Source organism: Dreissena polymorpha, chromosome 15 (genome assembly GCF_020536995.1).
Source record: "Dreissena polymorpha isolate Duluth1 chromosome 15, UMN_Dpol_1.0, whole genome shotgun sequence".
NCBI classification, from domain to species: Eukaryota; Metazoa; Mollusca; class Bivalvia; order Myida; family Dreissenidae; genus Dreissena; species Dreissena polymorpha.
In genome coordinates this window covers 3886625-3912913 of record NC_068369.1, presented here as the reverse complement: position 1 = coordinate 3912913, position 26289 = coordinate 3886625, and the positions used below count along the sequence as shown (strand labels likewise).

General features: G+C 36.1%; 1 protein-coding gene across 37 annotated transcripts in view; it reads right to left on the bottom strand.

The window, feature by feature from the left end:
- The window catches only part of LOC127860029 (uncharacterized), a 326167-nt gene that overhangs the window by 110282 nt on the left and 189596 nt on the right, over window positions 1-26289 (bottom strand). For 35 of the 37 annotated variants that reach the window (XR_008039573.1, XR_008039574.1, XM_052397751.1 and 32 more), the window contains 3 exons: window positions 21585-21771; window positions 11677-11982; window positions 11207-11380 (listed from right to left, as the gene is read on the bottom strand). Coding sequence is in view for 35 of the 37 variants with exons in the window: in XM_052397751.1 (XP_052253711.1) it covers window positions 11207-11380; window positions 11677-11982; window positions 21585-21771 (667 nt within the window). In the remaining 2 variants the exon portion in view is untranslated. Of the gene's footprint in view, window positions 1-11206; window positions 11381-11676; window positions 11983-21584; window positions 21772-24363; window positions 24524-26289 lie in introns of those variants that run through there. The other 2 variants (XM_052397775.1, XM_052397776.1) reach the window with 2 other exon arrangements.

The window sequence follows — 26289 nt, the reverse complement described above, 5'->3', positions numbered from 1 at the left end:
ATGACGTCATTTCGTCAAAAAAATACGTCATTTCACAGTAAACAGTGAAAATTATCGATAATCTTCACTGATAATTTTCACTGTTTGAAACAGTGAAATTATCAGTTTAAATTCTTTGATTTTTTTTCTATAAACCACCGGAAAGCATAAATTAATATGTTATTATCGGTGTCTTATAGCTATCAGTAATACGATTGTCAACTTGACGAAGTATACATGTATCCGTTTTTAAAATATTATTCTTACTATAATAGAATATCCATTCCGCAATTTTCCAGCGTTGGTTGGTGTTAATGTAAATAAGTTAAATTAAATCAAATACATACACTTACAACTCAATTGCTGTCAAACAAAGAAGCTGATGCGCCATCGATAAGCCTATGAGATATCGCTTTTCCACCATCCCTTTAGCAGCGGCGCATCGTCGCCATATTTTTTGACAAGCAATGTGTCGAAGTATTTGAATTTAAATGTTCCACTCAGATTCTCGCGGTCACGCAAACAGACTTTGTGGAGAAACAAATGTAATAAAAAGCACTGTATTTGGTATGCAATTTCTAAAATCGTAATCCGAAGACAACTTATATGCAAGTTAACACTGTACGATAAACAATTTTAATTACGCTTTACTATACCAGGTAAATACATATTAGTTACAACGACTTGTTAACATGCATGGACGGACACATTTCAATCCCCTCTGCACATTACAGGAGAGTTCGGATAACATAGTATTGTGTACAGTTTATGGGGTCTTTAGGCGCCAGAAGCCACATTATGTGCCGACATGAAGTCCCCCAGCACTCCCACCAACCCATATAACTTAAATATTCACAAGAACGTTGGGACAAACTTTGAGTTTGATAATATTTCTAGCTATTTGATTCAAACGAGTGTTTTAATGTTCGTGTGGTCTTGTGCAGTAGGAGGGGGGAGCGGGTTGCCGGAGTAAGCAGAAGAAACCCAAATTGACTAACAAACCTCTTTTAGCCCAAATCCTGGTAATCGCCTTACCGAGTGGCTCAGCTTCTACGCCAGACTGACCATATTTTAACAGTAAGGAGAAAGGATGCAAGCGCGACCCTTGAGCCTTTAAACCAGCTGCTTCTTGTAGATTGGGCTACGTCAACTAGTTGGTAGCCCATCTTTTAGAAATAAATACCTCAAAGCTCCGCTACCTTGCTGCATACCTACCCATAGGATAGAGGTGTCAACCTCGACGTCAAATCCAGAGACTATGTCTTCAATGTCATTGTGATATCTCTTGCAACGCTTACCAGCAACCAAGCTCTATCGTTCTACCGCTCCCTAGGATCCATCAGCTGCGAGGAGTTCTTACACAAAGGCAAATCGGGATGTGCCTTCTTATTTGCACAGGCATGGTCCCTGGAGAGATCACTCTATCTTCGGCTCAGAGCAAAGAAACCAACACAGGGGGCAAAAAGTTCGTGTCATTAGTTCAAACTCATTTGGCAAAAAGAAAGAAAGCCACGAACAGCCTTAGGCGTTGGGAGAGACTACCATATCTCACTAGTTTGCTACCGCTCGCCTAAAGCTGCTAGTATCGCTACCTTTTACGAAATAAGATGAGCATCTATAGGTTCCCTTAGGGAAAACAACCACGCTCTTGTCTAGATAGGGATGAAGCCAAAATGGCCTTCTGCTAAACTCAGCTGCAGGTCTCATCATTGCCTTCAGGGTCTTTGAAACACCTTGTGCGCTTCCAATGAAAACAAAGACACCTTCTATGACCAGCTTGACAGTCAGATTTGAGTGATTCCCAGGGCTGAACACTGTGACAGACTCTCCTTATTGCCATGCGATTTCAATTCCAGGGTTGGGACAGAACATCAGACATAGCCGTCTTGTATTGGAAGATTTGGTACTAAGAAGATGAACAGCCATGGGCAAAATTGATGGCGCTCTATTCTCTACCACTATCTATGCATCACTCATATAGTCTTGCAGTCTTCACCTAAGCATAAAATCACCTAAGCATAAAATGCCCTGGGTACAACCCTGGTTCAACAAGTAGCATCAACTAAACCTCATTATCACCAGACGCTCCATACACAGTACACTACAACGCCGATATATCGCGGACCGGTATATCGCGCTGTCCAATATATCGCGCTTTGGCTGTCTCCCAAAAATTCGATAAGCATCATCACTAAATGACATGTTTTAATCTGATAATTCGCTAACTTAAGCCAAGATGGCTCTAGTTCACTTACATGAGAGGAGTCGGTTTATTCAATCTTTACCAAACGTCAAACTTGACCTAGATCAATTGCACAGACAAACATCCTGGTCAAGTTTCATCCTTATTGAACTAAAACTCTGGCATATGGAGTGATTTTATTTTTGTAAGTTTTAACCTGGTGACCTTTATTTTGAGTTGACCCCCCTTACCAAACATCAAACTTTGCTAACAAAAAATAAATATTATGACCAAGAATAATAAAATCTGAAACAAATTTGTCACCTCTAGAGTGTTTACAAGGATTTTGTATAATATAATGAAAATTTGGACAATCTAAGGGCAATAATTATGGCATTAATTATGTGATATATATAAAACCAATATTTTCACCAAGTTTCATTATGATTGGGCAAAACATGTGACTTCTAGAGTGCTCACAAGCTTTTTTTACAATATATATATAAGAAAACTGCCCCTCCCCCCCGGCAGCCATGTGATTCAACTGACCGGAACCATTTTCGAACTCAACTCTCATATCAAGGAAACAAATGTTCTGACCAAATTTCATGAAAAATTGGGCCAAACGTGTGACTTCAAGAGTGTTCACCCGTTTTCACTGTATACATATAGAGAAAAATGCCCCGCCCACTGGCGGCCATGTTTTTTCACCGATCTGGACCATTTTCGAATTCGTCCGAGATATCAATAAAACCGATGTTTTTGACCAACTTTCATGACTTTGCAAAAAGTTCACATGTTTTCACCATATACATATAGAGCAAAATGCCCCGCCCACTGGCCGCCATGTTTTTTCACCGATCTGGACCATTTTCGACCTAGTTCGAGATATCAATAAAACCAATCATTTGACCATTTTTCATGATGATTGGGCAAAAATTGTGACTTCTAGTGTTTACAAGGTTTCTCCTTAGCCAAATAAGGAAAACTACCCCCCAGCAGCCATGTTATTCAACTGACCGGAACCATTTTCGAACTCAAGTCTCATATCAAGGATATAAATGTTCTGACCAAATTTCATGAAAATTGGGCCAAAAATGTGACTTTTAGAAAGTTCACATGTTTTCACTATATACATATAGAGAAAAATGCCCCGCCCACTGGCGGCCATACTTTTTCACCGATCTGGACCATTTTCGAACTCGTCCGAGATATCAATAAAACCAATGTTTTGACCAACTTTCATGATGATTGGGGAAAAATTGTGACTTTTAGTGTTTACAACAAGGTTTCTCATAGTACAGTCAAATTAGGAAAACTGCCCCCCCCCCCGGCAGCCATGTTATATAACTGACAGGAACCATTTTCGAACTCAACTCTCATATCAAGGACACAAATGTTCTGACCAAATTTCAAGAAAATTGGGCAAAAATGTGACTTCTAGAGTGTTCACATGTTTTCACTATATACATACAGAGAATAATGCCCCGCCAACTGGCGGCCATGTTTATTCACCGATCTGGACCATTTTCGAATTCGTCCGAGATATCAATAAAACCAATGTTTTGACCAGCTTTCATGATGATTGGGAAAAATTGTGACTTCTAGAGTGTTTACAATGTTTCTCTATAGCCAAATAAGGAAAACTGCCCCGCCCACAGGCGGCCGTGTTTTTCAACGGACCGGAACCACTTTTGAACTCAACCAACATATCATTAAGACAAACATTTTGACAAAGTTACATGAAGATTGAGCATGAAATGTTACTTCTACAGTGTTTACAAGTTGTTTCTGTTTTTTTGACCTAGTGACCTAGTTTTTAACCCGGCACAACCCAGTTTCGAACTCGGCCGAGATTTTATTGGGGCAAAGCTTTTGACCAAGTTTCATGAAGATGTGACAAGAAATGTGGCCTCTAGAGTGTTGATGAGCAAATGTTTACGGACGGACGGACGGACATACGACAGACAAAGACCGGTCAGAAAAGCTCCCCTGAGCAATCAGGTGAGCTAAAAACCGGTTCTAGCTAGTATTAACTCCCTATTTTTTGCGGCTTACTATGGCACGCAGTGAAGCGTGAACAACAGTCGATAAGTGATATAGTTGTTTACACACGGCTGGGGTTGTTTTTAGCACTTAAGAAATAACCAATTAAAGTGTCATTTCAAAGGTAATATTGGCAGTTTACTGGTATATAAAACGTTAACTTTCGGTACTAGTCATGAATTCTTTGTCGTGATAAAAAGCGCGCGAAAATTGGTGTGGGTGTATTTATTTGTAAATAAAAATTTCGAAGCGGGTACACCATTGAGATAATTTATTTTCCATTGAAAGTTTCGTGTAAATTTCAAAAAAGTACCGCGGTATCTCGCAAATTATGTGGCATTGACATTTCGTCTCAATAAAATAAAATTCAAACACGCTGCATCGTTACCGCTACGCTGTTCCAGTTTCTTAATTAGAACTACTTATAAGGGTAAATTCGAATCTATGCACAATTGTATTTTATACGAATTTTTAACGGCAAGAATTCTTCTTTTTAGCTGATTCGCGAGCGATATTATACATGAAAATAAAAAATATAATTTACATTTTGGTTTTTATCATAATTACAGATACCGGTACGTATGTTATTATGAAAATGTTGATTGTAGAATCGGTTTGCAATTATTAACATAAAAATATGTAGCAGCGCCGTATATAAAATGAAAACATTGGGAAATTTGACAAATTAACCGCAATGAAATAAAGTTAGACATTTCTCGAGTTGAATCGCGCGCCGGATATATCGCGCTCGTGATCTTTGGACCCCACCAACCGCGATATATCGGCGTTGCAGTGTAGTGAACTAGGAACACCATTGTCAACTCTGCCTCAGACCATGCGCTTGTGTGCAGCAGGATGAGATTTTTCTGGAACAAAGCTACATCGCTCAAAGCCTTAGTGTCGACGTCGTATCAACGATTCCAGCGACTTCTGGCTTCAGCTTTGTGTATGGAATGAAAGACGGTATCAAGAAGACGGTTGGCCTGCCCAGTCAAGAGGACCACTCAACACAGGGTCACCACAGTGGAAAACCCCAGGAAGTGCCGGCACCCCCACCTTTAGCGATCAAATGCTCAAATACTACCTTACTAGAACCACTGCATATTGTTCTGCACTTGTGCTGAGAAGGCCAGTACCACAAACCATTTGGGTGGTGCGATGGTCGAGTGGTAACACTCTGATATACCATTCCAGAGTCCTCGATTTAGTTCCAGGACGGGACACTGGATATTTCAGAAATGCTTCAAGTGTTTCCCACCCAACCAGGGATGTACTGGTATGAATCCCAGGTAATTCTCACGTGTATCGGTGCTATACACTCAGCACGTAAAAGAACCAAGTGATCTATTCCCAAAGAGCTAGGGTATCGCACCCGGATTCCTTGTATCCAAATACTGTCTCTTTTGCTCGCTGTCTCTTCAGCTAAACCAAAGGAACCCATTCGAAATAAGTGCTTGCACTTTCATGGGTTATCCTTGACTGCAAGGTCTAAAGAAATGCATACATACATACAAACCATGCGAAATGCCACCATAGTCAAACTATACAAGAACAAGGATGACCAGGGTTATAGCAAGAACTATTGAGGCATCTCTCTGTTAAGCACGGTTGGCAAGATTTTTTTCAGCTTACTTAAAAACCGACTTCAGACCTTTTTATTTCGATTCTATCACGAGTCCCAGGATGGCTTCCGAGCCGGCAGATTCCCCAACGACATGATCTTCACAGTACGCCAACTCTAAGAAAAGTGCAGAGAACATGGTACGCTTTTTAACTAGGCCGTCATTGACATCAACTCATGTGACATGGGCCCGCTTAAACACCTTCCACATGCCGTGCCTGAAGCGCATTTTGAATATTAAGTTGCAGGATGGCATCCTGCGCAGTGACATCTTATTACGCGCTGGGATCCCAAGCATGTTCAGCATTCATACCCAACATCACCTCCGTTGGCTTTTTGTGTGTGAGCCAAATGGAGACGGAAGCATGCCAATAACGTTCTCTATTTTTTTTTAATTTGTACTCGATAAAGACGTTCATATTTTCATTATTTCAAGTATAATAGAAGCGGGCTTCAAAGTAATGTTCGAATGTTATGAAATTATCGATAGATAAAAATATCTTATTATGTTTACTTGGTAACAAATGCTTTTCAAAATCATCTGGTTATATATATATATATATATATATATATATATATATATATATATATATATATATATATATATATATATATATATATATATATGCAAGGGTTTGACGGCGTTTTCTAATATCTACATCATATATAATATACGGTAAATAAGATGGCAGAATGCTTTGTTATTTTTGCGACTGGTTAATTGCTGTTTACGTTTTTAATGTCATGTAATTTAATGTACAAAATCCAACTTAAGTAAAACATTAAGAATGGTAAGTTAGTTGTACAATCGCCAACTTTAGTAAAACATAAGGTTAGGTTAGGCCATAATGTGAAAAGTAGCTTTATCCGTAACCTTAACAAATTAATCATGCTCCTTCTTAAACAAAAATAATAATTATGAATTTATAATAATGTAATGTAATATCGATTCTTCTTTAGATACATCACAATTATCAGAGGTTAGTACTATAGTATGCTACTTTCTCAAAGAAATATGGATGAAATGTACTTAATTTCAGCATGCCTCTGCACTTCTCAAAATCATCCGAACACAAGAAAAACAAGCAAATTCGTTGAATTGATATCCCCCGCAGACATGCTTCTGGACACAAAAATGTTATATTTGACACTCAAAAAAGATTTTTTTTTAAGATACAAAGGGTCATTACTCCGTCATTAACATTTGGTGTACAATTCCATTTGGCGTGCATCATCCCCTTATCCATATGAAATTTTATGCACACATAAAAGGTTTTATGAATCGAGCTTGGTTCTAAGTTATGTAAAGTCGCGGGGCGGATGGGAATTGTGCCAATAGGTTGCCTAATGTTGCATAGCGCTCAGCCAATCGGGCTCCGGGGTCCGAGTCACGTGACCACGCGCTTAGCGTCCTTTCGCAGACAAAGCAAAGCGCCCTTCTCTCAGTCTTAGAGAACGCTGTAAGCAGAAAGTTGCTAGAAAAATTATCGTACCTCCATTCCGCCTCCGCTTAATACAATTATATATATATATATATAAACAAAGATTTTTTTTTTTGCTCATTCATAATACCTTCTATGTGTGTTTTTGACTAATGCCTTTTTACATTGTCATGCATATTGATGCAGTTGTAAATATGCCTTTTATTATGTACCTTCAGGTGTGCTCTGCCTTTCATGTATTAAGGCGGGTTTCTTGCTTGCCCAGCAGGGTAGAAGGGATCTAGTCATAAATCTAATAGATTAATTTAGATGTTTTGTTTAATTTATGACATTTTGCAATAAATGTCCTTTTCACTCAGACTGGTTTTCTGTACTTTCTTTGTTACTCCGTCCTTATCCTTTGGTGGTGGTAAGTCGCTATTTAAGTGGAAAGGCTATTCAAAAATATATACTCATACCAAGTTTCAATGAAATCCGACAAAGCACTTCCAAGTTATAGCTCCGGACGAACGGGAAGAAAGACGGGCGGAAGGACAACGCCAAAACAATAACTCTCCGCCTATGGCGGGGGATAAAAAGTGTGCAGAACGTACAAAACCGTTTTCTTTTAATGTTTTTCTTCAGAAAAGATGGGAAAAGCCTAAAACCATTTCATCAGGCGTCTTAAAATGCATAATAACATATAAATTATGACATAAATGTTTGTTTATTTTAGTGATGCTTGTATGTTTCCCCGTACATATCTTCGATGTTGTTATATTTCCAGCCTTCAGAGGCTGGTGGCGGTATTGTGTTTTTATTATTATTTAAGAAACCTTGTTTAAGACCTTTTTTATACTTAGATTCTTATACAGTCTCTGTACTTATAAAGTAAATGTGTATGTTCATCAATTGAGAGTTCTGCAGGTTATACTGAATTTTTACAGACCATTATCTGACAAGCTGCCTCTTACTCTGTTATGTATGTTGACTTGGCAATGTGTATTAATGTAATTATAAGATTGGTGGTTTCGCCAAATACTGTTTGGGCAATCGGTCACTTGCCTTAAGGTAGCGCACCTCTAATGGGCACATATCCAAATATAATCTAATTAATTATTTTCTTAATCAGCATTATTTCACTGAACTACATGCAAATTTGTAGGTAGGCTTTCCATGCTTTAAAAAAAAATATACCGATTTCTTAAAACCACCCCCACGCTCGGCTTTTGTCCAGTTTATTTTCACCCCTGGGGTATATAAAAGTTCCATAATTCATTCAAATTTCCAAATATGGGCATGCAGTTGGTGTGTACAGATGCTGTAAAGGTGTTTAAAGTTTAAACAAGATAAAATAAGTATTCTTTTACAGACATTTATTTTTTACAAATTTTTATCTATGGAAGAGCGCCATGAAATGTATATGATTTCAGCCAGGTAAAAATTGGGTCGGTTAAAAACAAAGTGTCATAAAATTCAAAATAGTATCATTTAAGTCATATTTTAAACTAAGTTTTTATAGAAACACTATATACAGCAAAAATACCAAAACTAGACAGATTTACCGTTTACTTTTTGAAATAAAAATAAAAATGCAACATGCATGGTTCGTATTTTCAACAGTAAATCACCCAATATCGCCATAACGTTGTTTTAATTTTAATAATTGAAGAATGTGCATAAAAATTGCAACATATTTAACAATAAATATAGCTTATATGCCATATTAAATCAAATTACGTTAGAAAATAAATAAAACGCGTCCCAAAAAAGTATACGTCGTCGGCAGGATTCGAACCTGCGCGGGAATATCCCAAAAGATTTCTAGTCTATCGCCTTAACCACTAGGCTACGGCACCTAATAGTAGGCTCTTCAACCTTCGAAGAAATTGCGGGAAATCATTAGAGGTGCGCTACCTTATATAAAGGACCAACTAATTGTTTTTAATAAGAATTCAATACTGCTACAGCAGCTTGAGTTTCACTTCTTTATATTGTAAAACCATCAAAAACTCAAAATGAGTGTTATAATTTATGACATATTTGAAAAATTGAGTATTTTTACACTCATGCAGATCCTCCAGCTCATCTTATATCTATTTGACTCACAAATACCAAATATGCCTTCAGTTTACATTTGTTGCTGTGCAATTATTACATTCATGTTAAAATAGTATACCAACGAGTTACAATAAGTCAACCATTCAAACAACGAAATAGTCCTTGATTTCTGATAATCGCACGTATGGTTTGTGGCTTTTGTGGCCTATGTTTACTCCTCCAAACAAGTATGCAGTGTAGCTGGATCATGGTCACAAAGTGTTGGGGACAAACAATATAAACTACGCATATTGTGAATATGTATATCTCAAATCTTACCGAATACACATCTGTTGAATGAACAAGGCCAATCTGAATACTATACATCCATCGTTAAATTGATACTGACATGGATGTGTAACTTATCAAATTTTGAAGCTCAACCACCCATTGAAGTTGAAAGCCCATATGCTTTGGGTGGTCCCATCAATCACAGCCATTCCCACTGTTGTCAATTCTATTTTTTACAAAGTGTCGTATGGATATTCTTTGTATTGTATATGCAAATTTCAAGTGCCTTTACTAGAAGACTAGGGGTTGTTAATAAGTCTGATATTTTTTTCTGGGGTTTGATCATTCCTATAAATACTTAATGTTTTAAAATTATAACGTCATCATTATCATATTTGTTATAACGTTTTTTAATATGACAATTATCTCAATACTCAATGCATCAGATCATTGGGTTACCGATATGCATTTCCAATTATGACAATTGAATTGTGGTGAAATTATGTTACATTTTACTTGCACATGAAATTGTGTTAAAGCACTAAGTCAAGTACAGGTGTTGGACCTCAATAAATCTGGTGTGTAAAATCAGGGGAGATATGTTTTGCTTATCCACTTCTTTTATAACTGAACACCAATATTATCAACAATTATTTACTATATATCTAGCTTGGATCAGTTTCTTGGAACTGTCCAAGCAAAACATTATTGATTTAAACTGCATTGAGGGCAAACCAAACCACACACTTTCCAAATCATTAATTAAAAACCAAACATATGTTTATTACTTTCTCACTAACATGTACACAGAAAATGGAAATACAAATGCCAAAACATAACAAATGAATAAAAAAAAGTATATAAATAATGTGTGTGTACTTGTGTAGAATGCATCAGAGATATATCCAAGCGATTAGATAAAATGTTATAAACTTATAAGTTTACACCAAAATAAGTTCCACCTATAAAATATATAAAATTAACGAGATAGCAATGTAACTACAGACATTGTGTGTATGTATGCGTATCAGCATTTGTCACTTGCAATAAATAAGTACATAATATTACCAAAATGTTGACCACATAAATAACCTCTTTGGTCAATGTGTGTATGTTATGTTGTCACTTGTTTTAAATTTATTTTAAAGTGATGATTTCTTAGCTACAATTAAGGATTGACTAGTTATTCAAATGTTTCGAATCTGCACTATTTTATTGATTTGTCCAAGGTTGGCCCTAGATTTAATAATTTTTATGCTTGATGTGGTGTTACTTGTATTGTCCAGTATTGTATATGCTATAACTCAGGAACCTAAAATAAACTACCAGATATAAACATGAATTTCTCTCCTAATAACGTCTAAGGAGTTACATTTATTCTATATTCTCTGTTGCAACTGAGTCTCACTTTGTATATATTGAAATATGCTTTTATACAAATATTAGTTATTTATTTTTCGAATTAGTACATAGATTGAATGCTGTAAGTATGAAAATCGATTGGGAGTATAGACGATCATAAAAAAATTCAAAGAATAAAGTTAGCATTTTTCCTACATTAATATAACAAATACTAAGAAAGATATGGTTGGGCTTCACTCAGATAACACAAAAAAAGGTTTTTACCTGTACTCCACCCAATGCGAGTAATGTTAGTATACATAATAGAGCCATTGAAAGCATCTTCTCCATTGATGGCAAACCGAGTTGGTCCGGAATAATAGCCACTTATGTTCCATTTAACTTCAATCATTGAGGACAAAACCTGTCCTATTGTAATGCCAGTTGGAGTATCTGGAACTGAAATGAATTGTCAATATTTTCAAGAGTGTCAGCCTAGCTCTAGGAAAACCAGGCATAATGTCTGTGCATCCACTTGATCAGGATTTCCTCTAGGAAGAGACTTGAGCAGATCCATTCAAGTCTTGTTCCTGATAATATTGTATGGACTCAGTGGAATATTCCGTGATAGCACTTATGCACAAATGCATTTAGCCCTATTTTCACAGAGCCTGGTTCATTTGTTTTTAATTTAATACAAAGTAAAGATGCACATATGCTATATGTAGAAGGATGCACATGTAGGATACACCTACCTCCAATATGTGTACGGAATTCAACTGTCTGGTTATATGAACCATTCCAGGCTACATTTTGTGCGCTAACCCTAACAGAATAATTTGTATAAGGGAGCAGGTCCCGTAATAACATCACCCTCGCATTCGGCTGTATTTTCAATGTGATGTTCCAGTTGTCAGTGTTCCTATACAAGCTAGAATCGTTGACTAGTTCAATGTAGAAGCATGTTAATAGTCCATTAATATTACTTGGCTCCACCCATTTTACAGTGGCATTTTGAGCACCAATGAAGCTCATCGAAATGTTCTGCACAAAACTGGGGACTGAAAAAATAAAAAAATATAATTTTTTTATGCCATAGCATTCATCAACGAGTGTAAATAGGTATAAATTAAATGGAACAGAAAATCATTTACTTTGGTAAATCGATGTTCACTCCTTTTGAAACTTAACAGTTTTTATAGGATGTTATGTGTACCTGTTGCACAGACCATGCAATATGATTTACAGTGAAAAAAGGCAAAAACATAATTTGAACAAAAAATTCTTAGATATTAACAAAATTGAGAACAACTAAAAAAATTCAAATCCTAAAGATATAAATGATATAGAAAGTTTGTGTAACTGGACAAGTTCATATAAGCCTCGTTCTGGGAAAACTGGGCTTAATGCATGTGCGTAGAGTGTCGTCCCATATTAGCCTGTGCAGTCCACACAGACTAATCAGGGACGACACTATCTTTGCACAGAAATAGAAAAGCGGACTGCACAGGCTAATCTGGGATTACACTTTACACACATGCATTATACCCAGTTATCTCAGAACGCGACTCATATGATACACTGTACAATACAAATGTCAGTCCTCCTGCAACCAATAAATTTTGAACAAGTCAGGCACTGGACCTGATCCTTTTATAGACAAAAATTTGACCATAAGAGAACAATCGATATTTCTTTAAGGGTGCTTATAATTATTAAATTGTAGTTCATTTCAGGCTTTAGTTAATCTTTTATGGTTTTCTCCACATAATTTTTTCAGGCAGGAATTTAATCTAGCTGGAACAATGTCATTTGATACAAACTTCAGATCATTTTGTAATGTAAGAATAAAGACGTGTTTAATTAATTTTCAAATAGATAAGTACCAGCAGAAAATATTTATATCATGTAATAAACTCTGCAGTTGGATTGATTAATAAGCATAAAAAGTCTTAAACTGCATTTAAAAATGATAATTTGAATAGAAAATTATATTTGGACATAAAGTTGTTGCCGTTTTTTTAATAAGACAACATATAAAAGCCTTACATGGGTAACAGATACAAGTGGATGCCACTAGTGATAATGCACTGATATCAAGCTCCATGTGCAGCAGACAGTATCTACTGCTTGGAATGTTCTGCTTAATTTCCATTCACAGAGGGCCCATTAAGTATGAGCATTCAAAAAAGTGGATCAAATTAGGCTTAAACAAGCAATGTGTTTGTGAAACACAATGTCCCCATATAAATGACCTTTAACCTTGAAGGATGACCTTGACCTTTCACCACTAACAAGAGGGCCATGATGGCCCTGAATCGCTCACCTGACTCATTAAGATCAGATGAAAACTATGACCTCTATTGTCTACACAATGTTTTTCTATGATTTGACCTAGTGACCTAGTTCCTGACTCTTGATGACCCAAATACAATCCCAATCCAGATTTCATCAAGATAAACATTCTGACCACAGTTCATAAATATTGGATGAAAACTGTGACCTCTATTGTCAACACAAGGTTTTCTATTTATTTGACCTAGATTTTTACCCCAGATGACCCAAATACAATCCCACCAAGATTTCATCAAGAATTCTGACCAAATTTCATAACGGCTGGATGAAAACTGTGATTTCTAATGTCTACACAAGGTTTTTCGATTATTTGACCTAGTGACCTAGTTTTTGACCCCAGATGACCCAAATAAAATCCCAACCCAGATTTCATCAAGATAAACATTCTGACCAAATTTCATAAAGATTGGATGAAAACTGTGACCTCTATTGTCTACAGAAGGTTGTTCTATTATTTGACCTAGTGACCTTGTTTTTGACCCCAGATGACCCAAATACAATCCCGAACCGGATTTCATCAAGATAAACATTTTGACCAAATTTCATCAAGATTGGATGCAAACTGTGACCTCTACTGTCTACACAAACAAATTGTTGACGGACGGACGCACGGACACACGCAGGCACGCACAACGGACGCCGGACATCACACGATCACATAAGCTCACCGTGTCACTTCATGACAGGTGACCTAAAAATATGTGTCGGAGATAAACATGAACAGTTGTGGTTAAAATCCCATAGAAACAAGGGCTGTTTGTAAAACATGCATGCCCCCCTATATGGGCTATAAGTTGTAGTAGCAGCCATTGTGTGAATACGTTTTTTGTCACTGTGAATGGTAATGGTGGTGGTGGTGGTGTAGTAGTAGTAGTAGTAGTAGTAGTAGTAGTAGTAGTAGTAGTAGTAGTAGTAGTAGAAATAGTAGTTGTAGTAGTAGTAGTAGTAGTAGTAGTAGTAGTAGTAGAAGTAGTAGTAGTAGTAGTAGTAGTAGAAGTAGTAGTAGTAGTAGTAGTAGTAGTAGAAGTAGTAGTAGTAGTAGTAGTAGTAGTAGTAGTGGTAGTAGTAGTAGTAGTAGTAGTAGTAGTGGTAAAAGTAGTAGTAGTAGTGGCAGTAGTAGTAGAAGTAGTAATAGTAGACGTGGTGGTGGTGGTGGTGGTAGTAGTAGTAGTAGTACTAGTAGTAGTAGTACTAGTAGTAGTAGTAGTAGTAGTAGTAGTAGTAGTAGTAGTAGTAGTAGTAGTAGTAGTAGTAGTAGTAGTAGTAGTAGTAGAAGTAGTAGTAGAAGTAGTAGTAGTTGTAGTAGTAGTAGTTGTAGTAGTAGTAGTAGAAGTAGTAGTAGTAGCAGTAGCAGAAGCAGTAGCAGCATTGCAAGACCAATACTTAAGAATGATCAAATGGGAAAAGGTAACCTAGCACTGGCAGTAAATATGGGGCTCATTTACAGGTCAGATTTGGAATCTCTGCTGTTAAATGAGATTTTGAATGAATTAAAGGGAGGCAAATCTGTGATAAAAAGAACATGCATAAACCGTAGTTGTTTCCCTTGTTTGAACCATGCTAAATCCTTACAAGTTTGGAAAGAATTGGATGAAAAATTTGGACTTTATTGCATAAACACCATTTTCTCAATTCAAGGGGAGGTAATTCTGTACTTCGTGGACCAATAATGCTCATTTTTTGTAGGGTTCGTGTCCTCATTGATATAAAGACACTGTGCAAATTTGGAAAGGATCGGACAAAAAATGTGGAAGATTTTTGAAAGTTTTCACAAAATAGGCAAAAACGAATAAACATGCAAAGTTCAACGAGCTCCTGCGGCCATGTTTTTTGACGAATCAAATTTCTTTGAACAACTTTTTCAGGGGAGCCTTCAAAGGCCATCCCTGTGAAAATTTGTGAAACTCTGATGAGCGGTTTTTGACAAGAAGATTTTTTAAGGTTTTTACCATATATGGTCATGGCGGCCATCTTGGTTATGTGATCAAATTTTTTTTAACAATTCTTATGTCCCATGACCTAGGGATGCTCCACATGAAATTTAGTTGAAATTGGCTCAATGGTTTAGTAGAAGAAGATGTTTACAAATTGTTTACAGACAGACAGACAGACGGACGGACGCCGGACGGTGAGTGATCACAATAGCTCACCCCGAGCTATCGCTCAGGTGAGCTAAAAATGTGCAGCTCCATGAGATACACATGCATGCCAAATATAAAGTTGCTATCTTCAATATTGTAAAAGTTATGGCCAATGTTAAAGTTGGGGCCAACAAACACACAAAGCAACAAACCAGCAGACAGGGCAAAAACAATATGTCCCCATTATAGTGGTGGAGGACATAAAAACTCGGGTTCTACCCTGGTCTGGTGTTCATTTGGAAGCCCGGGAGTACATCGTCCAGGGTAATCATGGAACTTAGGCTGGAAATCCATGGTATAACATGGAATTCCATGGAAATCCCTGGAATTTGAAACAGTTTCCAGGGTTTTCCAGGGTTTTGTTCTAGAAATGTCCATGAAACGTGGACTTTTTTTCCAAGCATTTTCCAGCCTTGGATGGAAAAGCATGGAAAAGGAATGGAAAACACTGGATTTAGGCTGGATAACCATGGAAAATATTTCCAGATAGCATGGAAAGTGGAACAAAGAATTTTTTAAGCATGGAAAAGACTCTTAACATTTTCAGCTGACCCTGGAAAAAACTTAGACTTTATAAGAGGAGAAAATAACTTATAAAAATGCAACACATTTTTTCAAAGTAAATCAGAGTTCAACAATTAACACAACATATGAATAAAACATAAAACAATGTGCATAGTTTGGGCAGAAATAGTAGTAGTTATAGTAGTAGTAGTAGTAGTAGAAGTAGTAATGCTGGTGCTGGCAGTAGAATATGTTGTAGGAGTAGAAGTAAAAGTGGTTGTTGTATAAGTTGTACAAGCAGTTAAACTACTGATAATTATACTATTGGTGCACATTTAAGTGACAGTAGCAGTAGTAGCAGTTATTATTGTGTTGTTGTTTTAGCATTTACAGGAATAGTAGCAGTATGGTAGCAATAGTAGTATAAATAATAATAACAATACTAGTAGCAGCAGTAGTAGTAGTAGTTAAGGAAGTAGCATTAGCAGCAGCAGCAGTAGTAGTAGTAGAAGTACTAGTAGTAGAAGTAGCAGTAGCAGCAGTAGTAGCAGTAGCAGCATCAGCAGCATCAGTAGCAGTAGTAGTAGCAGTAGTAGTTGAAGTACTAGTAGTAGTAGTAGTAGTAGTAGTAGTAGTAGTAGTAGTAGTAGTGGTAGTAGAAGTAGTAGTAACAGCAGCAGCAGCAGCAGTAGTAGTAGTAGTCGCTGCAGCAGGAGTTGTAGAAGTAGCAGCAGCAGCAGTAGTAGTAGTAGCAGCAGCAGCAGCAGGAGTAGTAGCAGCAGCAGCAGTAGCAGTAGTAGTAGTTGAAGCAGTAGTAGTAGTTGAAGCAGAAGTAGTAGTAGTAGCAGTAGTAGCAGCAGTAGTAGTAGTAGTAGTAGTATTAGTAGTAGTAGTAGTAGTAGTAGAAGTAGAAGTAGCAGTAGTAGTAGTAGTAGCAGTAGTAGTAATAGTAGTTGTTGTTGTTGTTGTGGCTGTTGTAATAGTAGTTGTAATTTTGCAGAAGTAGTAGTAGTAGTAGTAGTACTAGTAGTAGAAGTAATATTAGTAACTTTCAAAGCAATGTCTACAAGTTTAAATTCCTTAACCCTGTTCAAGGTGTATACACACTCAATATTTAACTACAGTCCAGGTTTGCAATTAACAAACTATCTGATATGCCTGTGTGTGAGTCAGATATGTCTGTCGCTAATCTATTGGTTATAAAATATCACAGCCTTTTCTGATTGGCTGAGTTCAAATACAGAAAGTTTACCTGGTAGATTGAAATTCTGGAGTAGGCGTATTGTAGAAAATATGCAGGTTAAACTTGTTGTTAAAATGAAGTTAATGTAATTTCACAAACAGTAGAGTTAATGAGTTTTTCCATTAACAAGAAATTCTTAAAATAATAAGGTATGGATATCATTTGGAAAGTGACATGAAATGTTGTTAAAAAGTGATGCATACAAGTGTTTCAGAAGTATGTCTAGGAATAGAACAACAACTGAAGGTTTGTGATTTTCATTAATTCTAACAAGGGCTGTTTGTAAAACATGCATGCCCCCCATATGGGCTCTATGGGTTGTAGTGACAGCCATTTTGTAAATATGTTTTTTGTCACTGTGACCTTGACCTTTGACCTAGTGACCTGAAAATCAATAGGGGTCATCTGCGAGTCATGATCAATGTACCTATGAAGTTTCATGATCCTAGCCATAAGCTTTCCTGAGTTATCATCAGGAAACCATTTTACTATTTCGGGTCACTGTGACCTTGACCTTTGACCTAGTGACCTGAAAATCAATAGGGGTCATCTGCCAGTCATGATCAATGTACCTATCAAGTTTCATGATCCTAGGCATAAGCGTTCTTGAGTTATCATCCGGAAACCATTTTACTATATCGGGTCACCGTGACCTTGACCTTTGACCTAGTGACCTGAAAATCAATAGGAGTCATCTGCTAGTCATGATCAATCTACCTATGAAGTTTCATGATCCTAGGCATAAGCGTTCTTGAATTATCATCCGGAAACCATTTTACTATTTCGGTTCACAGTGACCTTGACCTTTGACCTAGTGACCTCAAAATCAATAGGGGTCATCTGTGAGTTATGATCAATGTACCTGTAAAGTTTCATGATCCTAGGCCTAAGCGTTCTTGAGTTATCGTCTGACAACCACCTGGTGGACGGACCGACAGACCGACCGACAGACCGACATGAGCAAAACAATATACCCCCTCTTCTTCGAAGGGGGGCATAAATATTCCTTTAAATTTATTCTTCTTATGTCATCATTGTAGACCTTTTTATATGTGACATTTTAGGTAAAAGTATGGCAAATATAGAAGTTTAAAAGCAGCTGTCACACACATTTTCAGTAAGTGCAGTTTGCAGCTTGATAAAGGAAGTCCTATGAGGAGATATTAATAAGCTTGAATGTAGTATCGGAAGTTTATAATGCATGGCTAGGGAACTGAGGCTAAGGGAGTTATGTGCTGTGCATGATGAGAACTCAATGCTCATTAATGCTGTTAATGTTTATAAATAAATTAATTAAACCAATAGCATTGTTTTTTAGGTTTCACTGTGCATTTTCATACCAATAGAATTACACATCATTCTAATTATAGCAATAATAAATTTGTACTAATCATACCAACAAATTTTGTTATGTTATGCTATGCTTTGTGATGTATTAACTTCATTGTAAGTTATTATTTAAAGACCATTTTACTAAATATTTAAAACAATACTTGAATTATTTTCTATATACATTTTCATTATGTGCTTTAACTGTAGCTGACCAGTTGATGGAAGATACTGCAGAGATTGGCAGGGAAATAACCCAAGACAGCAAAGTGGCTCTTTTGGCGCATTTACCAAGAGGACTAACATGGCCACATATTCATGGTAAATATTGTTATGCCCTGGGTTCATATAAGTAATTTAGTGTTAACCACCTGAAAGTATTTTGTCTTTTAAGTATCCAATATTTTGGTCTAGTTTCAATAACAGGTTATTTTTATATGAATTAGCAAATTAGCATAACTTTCATATAGCAATATCTGAATATAAAATTCCTATATATGTTTGAGTTCCCAGATACATGCTAGTGTACCCCGTTTTGGGGCATTTAAGAAAACAACAATATAAATTTCAAAATAAAAGAGAGTCATATAAAAATATAAGTTAAATCACCAATTTATTCACTTGAAAGTCTCAGTTTTTCTGTGTGGTTGCCTGTTTGCAAGTAGATTAAAGCCCGCTTGCAAACTTTAAGAGAATAAATTTCAGTAAATGGAAAAGAAATAATTGCTAACTACTAAGGATCGTAAATGTTCGCTCAAATACAAAAAAGCCAGATGTACCGAATTGAGCAGTGATATGAAATATCTCAAATAGATTAAAATATGAATGAGCATTGAAGTATAGATATTCAATCATATGATTGCTGCACATTTACTTTTACAGATGAATGTAAAAAACTTATGACTTTCTTGTAATATTGTTTGCTTTGTTTTTCTTTCAGAGATCATGCAGGAGCCGTACAGTATAACAGCAGTACAAGTTCTATAAAAGATCCACGACCTACTGAAGCCCAGCTAATTAACAAAAAAGTTTTTAAAAACTGTAATTTTATCCCACCTGGGTACTTATCATTTACTAAGCTGCCTACACAAGTTTTAACTTGCAATTATATTTTAAATTGTCACTTGGAAAGTAATACATGTACATGCATTATGTTCTGAATTTTTTTGAACAATAAAATTAAATAAAAGTATTTTAATGAAATTAAGCACCTAAATTGCATTAAAGTAAAAGTAGCTGAGAACAAGATGTGTTTGTGAAACACAATGTCCCCCTTTATGACGTTTGACCTTGAAGTATGACCTTGACCCTTCACCACTCAAAATGTGCAGCTCCATGAGATACACATGCATGTCAAATATCAAGTTGCTATCTTCAATATTGCAAAAGTTTTCATAAAATAAGCGATTTGGGCCACATATATTTGATCTCTGACCTTGAGGGATGACCTTGACCTTTCACCACTCAAAATGTGCAGCTCCATAAGTTACACATGCACGCCAAATATCAAGTTGCTATCTTCAATATTGCAAAAGTATTCATAAAATAAGCGATTTGGGCCACATATATTTGACCTCTGACCTTGAAGGATGACCTTGACCTTTCACCACTCAAAATGTGCAGCTCCATGAGATACACATGCATGCCAAATATCAAGTTGCTATATTCAATATAGCAAAAGCTATTGCAAATTGTTAAAGTTGGCGCAAACCAACCAACAAACCAACAGACCAACCAACAGACAGGGCAAAAACAATATGTCCCGCACTACTATAGTGAGGGACATAAAAATAGTTCCTTGTGCTCATGGGCAGCTACATATATTGTGACATACATGAAGCAGCTAAAATAACTTAATTTTTTCATTTTGTTTCTTGTATATCGTTTGTACAGGGTTCGTGAATTGTTACTGTATATTACTTGACTTGCTTGTATTTTGTTACTTTGAATACATGTTGTGAAGGTTGCATTATACTTTTTAACTTTTAAAGTAGCGCCTGTTCTGTTATGTAAGGGCCTGATTTATGATAATGGACCTAGAGGCTTTGTAAGCATGTATTAAATAACACTTGTTTGATCTGAATAATTTGTTAAATAAATGTAACACAATTTGTAATCTGATGTTATATTTTGATGAATTGTGAACAAAATAATACATCGAAGAAACTAAGGCATTATGTTGATTTTTTGTTTTGTTTTAATCTAACCTTAAATTATGATTTACTTAAGCTGTGAGTATTGTATTCATTTAATACATGAATATTGTTTTTAGACCAGAAATTTCTTTTTCTATTCAGTGACCATGGTAAACGCTGGACAATTTTCCATGTTATACCAGGCATCCATGAAATATTAAACATGGAAAAACCCTAGAACATTTTCCAGGGTTTTCCAGCCAGCATGGAAAAAATACCGTCCGAATACTCCATGTAAAATACCGTCCGAATACTCCATGTAATCTGGAAAACCCTGGAAATGAATCCATGGTTTTCCAAGGTTTTCCAGATTACATGGAGTATTCGGACGGTATTTATTCCATGCTGGCTGGAAAACCCTGGAAATTGTTCCATGGTAATTATTCCAGGGAGCCTGGAAAACCATGGAAACAATTCCAGGCTATTTCCACATACCATGGACAATTTTCCACCTTTTTTTTTAAATATTGACGCTGGAAAAGGCTGGAAACTTAGTCCGAATACTTCAGCCTCGTATTTTCCATGGATTTCCATGGAAAACCCTGGACAAAGTACACCCGGGAGGCAATCTTTCGAAGAATTCACTGTATAACACTGGCAACATGTGAAAGACCATCCCATGAAATTAATATATGATGCAAACCTGCTGATCTTCAGGTAGACCTGCCAACTGATCGACACATGCATTTCCTACGCCATTCTATGATACAACCTCTTGAGATTGAATACGCCGAAATGCCCATATATATTTTAATCAGATTTTGTCCTTTCAACTGACCTATTATAAGTAACCATATGTACATTGCTGAAAAACGAGTGATGCATCATGCGATTTTCATCTGAATTGTGTCAGAACAGTAACGTTAATAAATAATATAAACACTGTATATACTCACTGCTCTCAAGGGTTTGAAATTTAAGTGTTGCATCTCTTGATACTTGGCTGCTCATGCCGACATATCTAATAGTAAATGAGTAGTTCTTATAGGGTTGTAGGTTAGTGATGTTTAAACTTTGATTTATATCATATGATATAATATGATATAATATAAGACTTTGCTGATAGCGGCATCGCATGATATTCTGAAAATAAATAATATTGCAAAACATATTTTGAAACTAATTAAATACTTGAATAATATCAAACATCAATTTGTGCATTGTTTGAAACTCATCAAACTAAATCATTAGTTTCATTTTAATGACTGTGATGGGTTAATAAAAACACTATTAAGTGCCTTATCCATCCTTTCAATTTCTTCTTGAATTTGACCTTGAATGATGACCTTGACCTTTCACCACTCAAATTGTGCAGCTCTATGACATACGCATGCATGCCAAATATCGAGTTGCTATCTTCAATATAGCAAAATTTGACATTAGACCTTTTACCTTGAACGATGACCTTGACCTTTAACCACTCAAAATGTGCAGCTTCTTGAGATACACATGAATACAAAAAAATCAAGTTGCTATCTTCAATATTGCAAAATTTGTTCTTTGACTGTGACCTTAAACCTTGAAGGATGACCTTGACCTTTTGCCACTCAAAATGTTCAGCTCCATGAGATACACAATCATAGCATGCCACTATCAAGTTGCTATCTTCAATATTGCAAAAGTTATGACCAATGTTTAAGTTTTCGGATGGATTGACAAACGTTATATATTTGACCTTTGACCTTGAAGGACGACCCTAGTTATGACCAATGTGTAAGTTTTCGGATGGATTGACAAACGTTATATATTTGACCTTTGACCTTGAAGGACGACCTTGACCTTTCACCACTCAAAATGTGCAGCTCCATGATATACACATGCATGCCAAATATTAAGTTGCTATCTTCAATATTGCAAAAGTTATGACCAATGTTAAAGTTTTCGGACTGACGCACGTACAGACTGACATACAGTTCAACTGCTACACTCTATCAGGGGCATATAACTATTATTATTTTTTTTTTGGGGGGGGGGGGGGGTGCTGGGATGGGGGTGGGGGTGGTTTGGGTGGAGTCCATGAGTCCATTGTGGCAGGGGTGGCGAAAAAAAAAATTCGGGTTGCCCGAGTCGTACATTTGCTTGTCTGGGCAACTGATTTTTTTCAATTAAGTTGTCCGTGGACAACAAGTTTGTTAAAAGTCGGGTCCAGGTATACAAAAAAATACATTGTATTAAAGCCGTAATTAAGTTTTACAAAACCGGATGTTGACATGCGATTACATTGTCAGTGCAATTTGCGGAGCAATCAAGCTAAAATACGGGCACTCTCCTGCGCAGTGATCTCCCTTATTCTATAAGAGACCAGGAGCATGCCACATTTTAAACATTCGGCCCGACTGTTAGACAGTGTACAGACTGGTTTCTTTATTTTTACAATCAGACGGAAATAAAAAGTATCAAAGTAAGAAAATCAAAACAACGTCTACCTTGTTATTTAAGACGACTTTAATGGTAAAAATGGAACATTTAGTTTTTTTAAATCTTCAACAACGGAGCAGAAACCCGAAGCTTTCAGCAGTCCACCTCCCAAAAAAACTAAGAAAGATTATGATAAAAAATATGATCTAAGTAAATGCACCAGAACTTTTCAAGAAACTTGGCTCACAGATTTTCAATGGTTACCAGTTGATGATAATCAAATTGCTACCAGTAGCGGAGCAGAGCCTCAGTCTGATGAGGTCGACATATTGGACTAGTTTAATTTGTTAAGATTACGATGTACTTATGTTCAACACATGTTTTAATAACACTAGCTTTGCAAGATTAAAAGTTTTAGAAAGTCTTTATATTGTTTATCATATACTGCTATAATGAATGTACTATTGAAATACAACTATAAACAAAACTAGCAAATCATACTCATTTTAGTATATTCCACATTGTTTTACATTAATCAATAAATGCGTTTAAAATTTATATAAACATTAACGGACAAGTGAAGTTCAGCAACGGACAAGTTAAATTTCCTAAATGGTTGTCCGTGGACAAGTATAGTTTTTTGAGATTTCGCCACCCCTGCTGTGGTATGTCAGGTAAGAGTTGTTTCGTCGAAATTTGAATCAAATCTGATCCTAAATAAAGTAGTTACGGCAATTTAAGAAAAAAATATTTATTTGACCTCATGCATCAGTCATTCAAAGGTCAAGGTCAAATTCAACTTGCCAGGTACAGTACCCTCATGATAGTAAGAAAGTATTTGAAGTTTAAAAACAATGGCCTTGATATTTGAGAAGTAAAGTGCATCTTAACACAAAATTTAACAAAATATTCAAAGTTACTAAGCCAAAAAAGGGCCATCATTCCGTCACAATGCCACCCAGAGTTAAGCAACTTGTCCTGTACAGTCCTCTCATGATAGTTAGCGAGTGTTCCAAGTCTGAAAGCAATAGCTATGATACTTTAGGAGTAAAATGGGCCAAAACACAAAACTTTTAAATTTTCAAAGTATAAATGGGGCAATAATTCTGTCAAAATGCCAGTCAGAGTAACATAACTTTGCCTGAACAGTCCCCTTATGATAGTTAGTAAGTGTTGCAAGTATGAAAGCAATAGCTTTGATACATTAGGAATAAAGTGGACCTAAACACAAAACTTAACCAAATTTTCAAATTTCTAAGTATAAAAAGGGGCATAACTCTAAAAATAATGCTGACAGAGTTATGCACCTTGACCTACACAATTGTCTTGTTGCCATTAAGAAGTATTCCAAGTATGAGTTCATTATCTTTGATAGTGTTAAAGTTATTTGACTTCATAAAAAACTTTAACCAATCCCGACGCCGACCCCAACGCTGGGGTGAGTAGTATAGCTCTCATTTTTCTTCGAAAAGTCGGGCTAAAAATCAAACAAATTCATTGATAAGCTTGCAACAAGAAACTTTGTACAAAACAACTACTAGAATTGAAATACTTTTATAAAGGCTAAATGACTCATATAATTATTAAGATTTCTAAAACGAAGCTTGACATTTAGAAGTAGCTTTTTGAAGTTAGAGTGGATGCTATTAAAGTTGATGCTACACAAAGCTTATAACATCGTATATTTAAGGAGTAAATGGTATTCAGCTATTAAAAGGCAGAATTTTACCATTACCAAAACGTCAATTTGATACACTCTTTTGAGTATCTAATCAATATGTCATTTAACAAATGATCCCAGGGCCATAGTTTAAATAACACTATTTAAATTATCGCAAATTTGAAACTTTCAATTATATTTTTATAATACTAATGCTGCTAAAATGTCAATACAACAGTGAATATAAACGTAAGAAAAATGTGTTTATTGACCAAAATTAGGCCAGTATGATGTAATAATGATCCAAGGAGCAGTTAGGGATTGGATAATGCAAGTCTACATGTTTGTTCGCGGTTGAAAATAATCGGAAATATACATGAAATAAATATTCAATGTTCGCCAAAAGTTTTCCTTGTATCATTTACATTGTACAGTCAAAAGCATGGGCCTCAATAAATTCTTATAAAATGAAACAGAAACACCTTATATCAGGCAAATTTATACTGGGAGAAATTATTGTGGGTTAGCGCAAAATTCATGTTAATCTAGTAACGGTAAATAATGCATGATAATAACAAGAGCACCGCATAACAGTGCCACGCGAAAGCTTGTCAGATTTTTTGTTTGTTTGTTTAGGTCACAGTGACCTTGACCTTTGACCTAGTGACCCAACAAGAGATGTGTTTGTCAGAAACACAATGCCCCCTACTGCGCTGCATTGAAATAAAATTTCTCTTGATCATTTGGCAGGTAGAAATCATCTCCCTTTAAAGGTTATTACTTCCCTTGAATTTTGTCCAATCCAGCGGGCGGGGGGGGGGGACGTGGGTCTCACAGTCAATTATGACCATGTCAGACATCACTGACAACCAAGGCTTGTGGTTTAAAAGAGATCATAGACAGAGTTGATTTTTTTTTTCATAAGATCATAGACAGAGTTTATCATGTATCTATGGGCATAAGTCCACAGGTATGTAATGAACATCAAAGAACTGATAATTATATCATTAACAAAAAAAAGTTTCATAGATCAATCATTTGGGTTATAAATAATCTAAATAATAACTCTGTACAGTAACTGTGAAAAGAACTTCAATTCTTGGCAAGGAAATATATAATATGAGATTTATAATCATATAAATTACTTCCCTTGAAAATAATTGTCTGTAACAAAACTCTATTTTAGTAGCAAATAATTAAAAGCCACTACCGTGACTGTAGATTCACCACTCAAAATGTGCAGCTCCATGAGATACACATGCATGCCAAATATCTAAAGTGACTATGTTCAATATTGAATAATTATCTCCCTTAAAAGCTTATTACTTCCCTTAAATTTTATTTTATACCGTAGGCCGTAAAGGATGACCTTGACCTTTAACCACAATGTGTTTGTCAGAAACAGAATGCCGCCTACTGCGCCGCTTTGATTTATTTAACAAAAATATATATGTTGGCAGGTCAGATAACTATGTCAATTTAAAGCTGATTACTTCCCTTGACTTACTTGTTTCGACCCTAGACCTTGAAGGATGATGTTCACCTTGAAATTTTACCACTCAAAATTTGCAGCTCCATGAGAT